The sequence below is a fragment of the Nannospalax galili genome, unplaced genomic scaffold, assembly GCF_000622305.1.
Source record: "Nannospalax galili isolate Female #2095 unplaced genomic scaffold, S.galili_v1.0 scaffold2731, whole genome shotgun sequence".
NCBI classification, from domain to species: Eukaryota; Metazoa; Chordata; class Mammalia; order Rodentia; family Spalacidae; genus Nannospalax; species Nannospalax galili.
In genome coordinates, this window is record NW_008328594.1 from 1 (window position 1) to 2,232 (window position 2,232).

General features: G+C 50.9%; 1 protein-coding gene across 1 annotated transcript in view; it reads left to right on the forward strand.

The window, feature by feature from the left end:
* Nucleotides 1-1,189: 1,189 nt before the first annotated feature.
* LOC103729532 (histidine-rich glycoprotein-like) overlaps nucleotides 1,190-2,232 on the forward strand; it is a gene marked incomplete at both ends in the record, with an annotated part of 5,403 nt that continues 4,360 nt past the window's right edge. Inside the window, 2 exons of the mRNA XM_008827614.1 lie at nucleotides 1,190-1,303; nucleotides 1,441-1,849. Of these exons, the coding sequence (XP_008825836.1) occupies nucleotides 1,190-1,303; nucleotides 1,441-1,849 (523 nt within the window). The remainder of the gene's footprint in view (nucleotides 1,304-1,440; nucleotides 1,850-2,232) is intronic.

Consider the following 2,232-nt stretch of genomic DNA (forward strand, 5'->3'; position numbering starts at 1 on the left):
GCCAATAAGTTACCTTGTCTGAAAGGAGGTGGATGGCATTCTTTTTTTGTGGGGGTGGAAGCAGTTAGAAAGAGTCTCCCCTATAGCCCCAGCTCTCCTGGAACTCACTGTGTAGACCAGGCTGGCCTTGATCTCATAAAGATCCACCTGCCTTTGCCTTCTGAGTTCTGGAACTAAAGGTATGCACCACCACAACTGATGGATGACATTCTTTAAGGATGACACTGGAGGTTGCTCTCTGTTCTCCACAGGTACCCCCACACATGTAGACACACATTTGCATACACCCATGCACCTGTGTACACACACACACACACACACACACACACACACACACACACACACACTGAAAGCTGAGCATGGTGACTCACCCTTACAGCCCAGCACTTGGGAGGCAGAGACAGGAGGATTGCCAAAAGTTTGATATCAGCCTGGTTAACATAGAGAGTTCCAGATTAGCTAGGGCTACATAGAAAGATCACGCCTTAAAAAGATTCGGGGGAGGGCAGACATCGTGGCACATACCTTTAATCCCAGGAGAAAAAATGCAAAAGTCTTGAACGAAGTAATAATAAACTTTTCCCCACCTTCCTTTATTGCAGCTCCACCAACAACTCCTCGTAAGTGATGCTGGCAACGCGTTGCCTTACGTAGGGTCAAGAAGAGGAAACTCAGTCTCCCCTGGGCTTCCCCCAGAAGCAGATGTGAGGACAGGCTGGGCCCGTCTACTTGTGGATGCATTTATTCACTGTTTGCCGAGTCCACAGACACAGAGGTGGGACCTGACCTGTGAGCATGGCCGTGTTATTGGTCAGGAGGAGAGCCTAAGCTGCTGACACGCTCTTCCTCATGGACACGGGTAGCTCTCGTCACTTTTTTCCCACAAAGATTCAAAGTTTGCTGAGGATGGAGTGCTGGTCTGGGGCTCCAAGATCAGGGTGCGTTCCATCCGGAGAGGGGCCTCGGGTGGCCCTTTCCCTCTGGGCCTCAGTCTTTCAGCTGCAGCAGGAAAGGAGGAAGTAGGTCCATTCTGGACTCTTCACTCTACAAATGGTCCTTTGACGATGGGGAGGGCTGGCAGCTATATGGGGGGATGGCCACATAGGTCACTGAGGACTCTGAATCACCCCAGCCTCCCTCAAGGTGTCTCCCCAAGCGTGAATGACCAGTATGTAATTTGGCTTCCTAGATGTGTGCTGCTTCTGGTCTGACTGGATCAACCAGGACCACCCTGGCAGTGGCAGTGATGGCGGTGATCGAGAGACCTTTGATAGTGTCTGCAGTGCTCCTGAAGACATTGAATGTAGGTCAGCCGCAGATCCCCATCTCAGCTTGGAGGATCTGCGCCAGAAGGTGCAGTGTAATGTCATAGATGGATTGATTTGCAATAACGAAGACCAGTTTGGAAACGGACCATTTGAACTTTGTTATGACTATGAGATTCGAGTCAATTGTTGCATGCCAATGGACCCACCGTGTCCCTCATCAACACCATCCACAAGTACCACTGTATCAACGTCACCTACCACTTCACCAAGGACCTCACCCACCACTCCATCAACAACCTCACCCACCACTCCATCAACGACGTCACCAACCACTCCATCAACGACGTCACCTACCACTCCACCAACAACGTCACCCACCACTCCATCAACGACGTCACCTACCACTCCACCAACGACATCACCTACCACTTCACCAACCAGTTCACCAACAACTTCACCAACTACTTCACCAAGTACCTCGGCTACCACATCTCCAACCTCCTTGCCTACCACTTCAACAACCTCGACTACCGCATCCACCACTACGCCAATACCCACTACATGCGTTGTTACTACTGCTGGTACTACTGCTGGTGATGATGATGATGGCTGCCAGTGGACTCCTTGGAAGGATACTGGAAAAGCCCCCTTTACTCCAACAGGTGAAGAGGTAGAAAGGATCGAAAATCTCTGTGCACCAGAGAAGGTACTTAACATCTCCTGCAGAGCTGTGATGTATCCCAACATCCCAATTGATCAGCTTGGACAGAAGGTGATTTGTGACAAGTCTGTTGGGCTGGTGTGCAAAAACTCAGATCAGAAAATAGGTGGGCCCATCCCCATGCCCTTCTGTCTCAACTACGAGATCAGCGTCCTGTGCTGTGATACTGCTACTCCTACTCCTCCTCTTCCTCCCACTCCTAACCTGTGCTCTACCCCAGGCACAACCACACACACCACCACC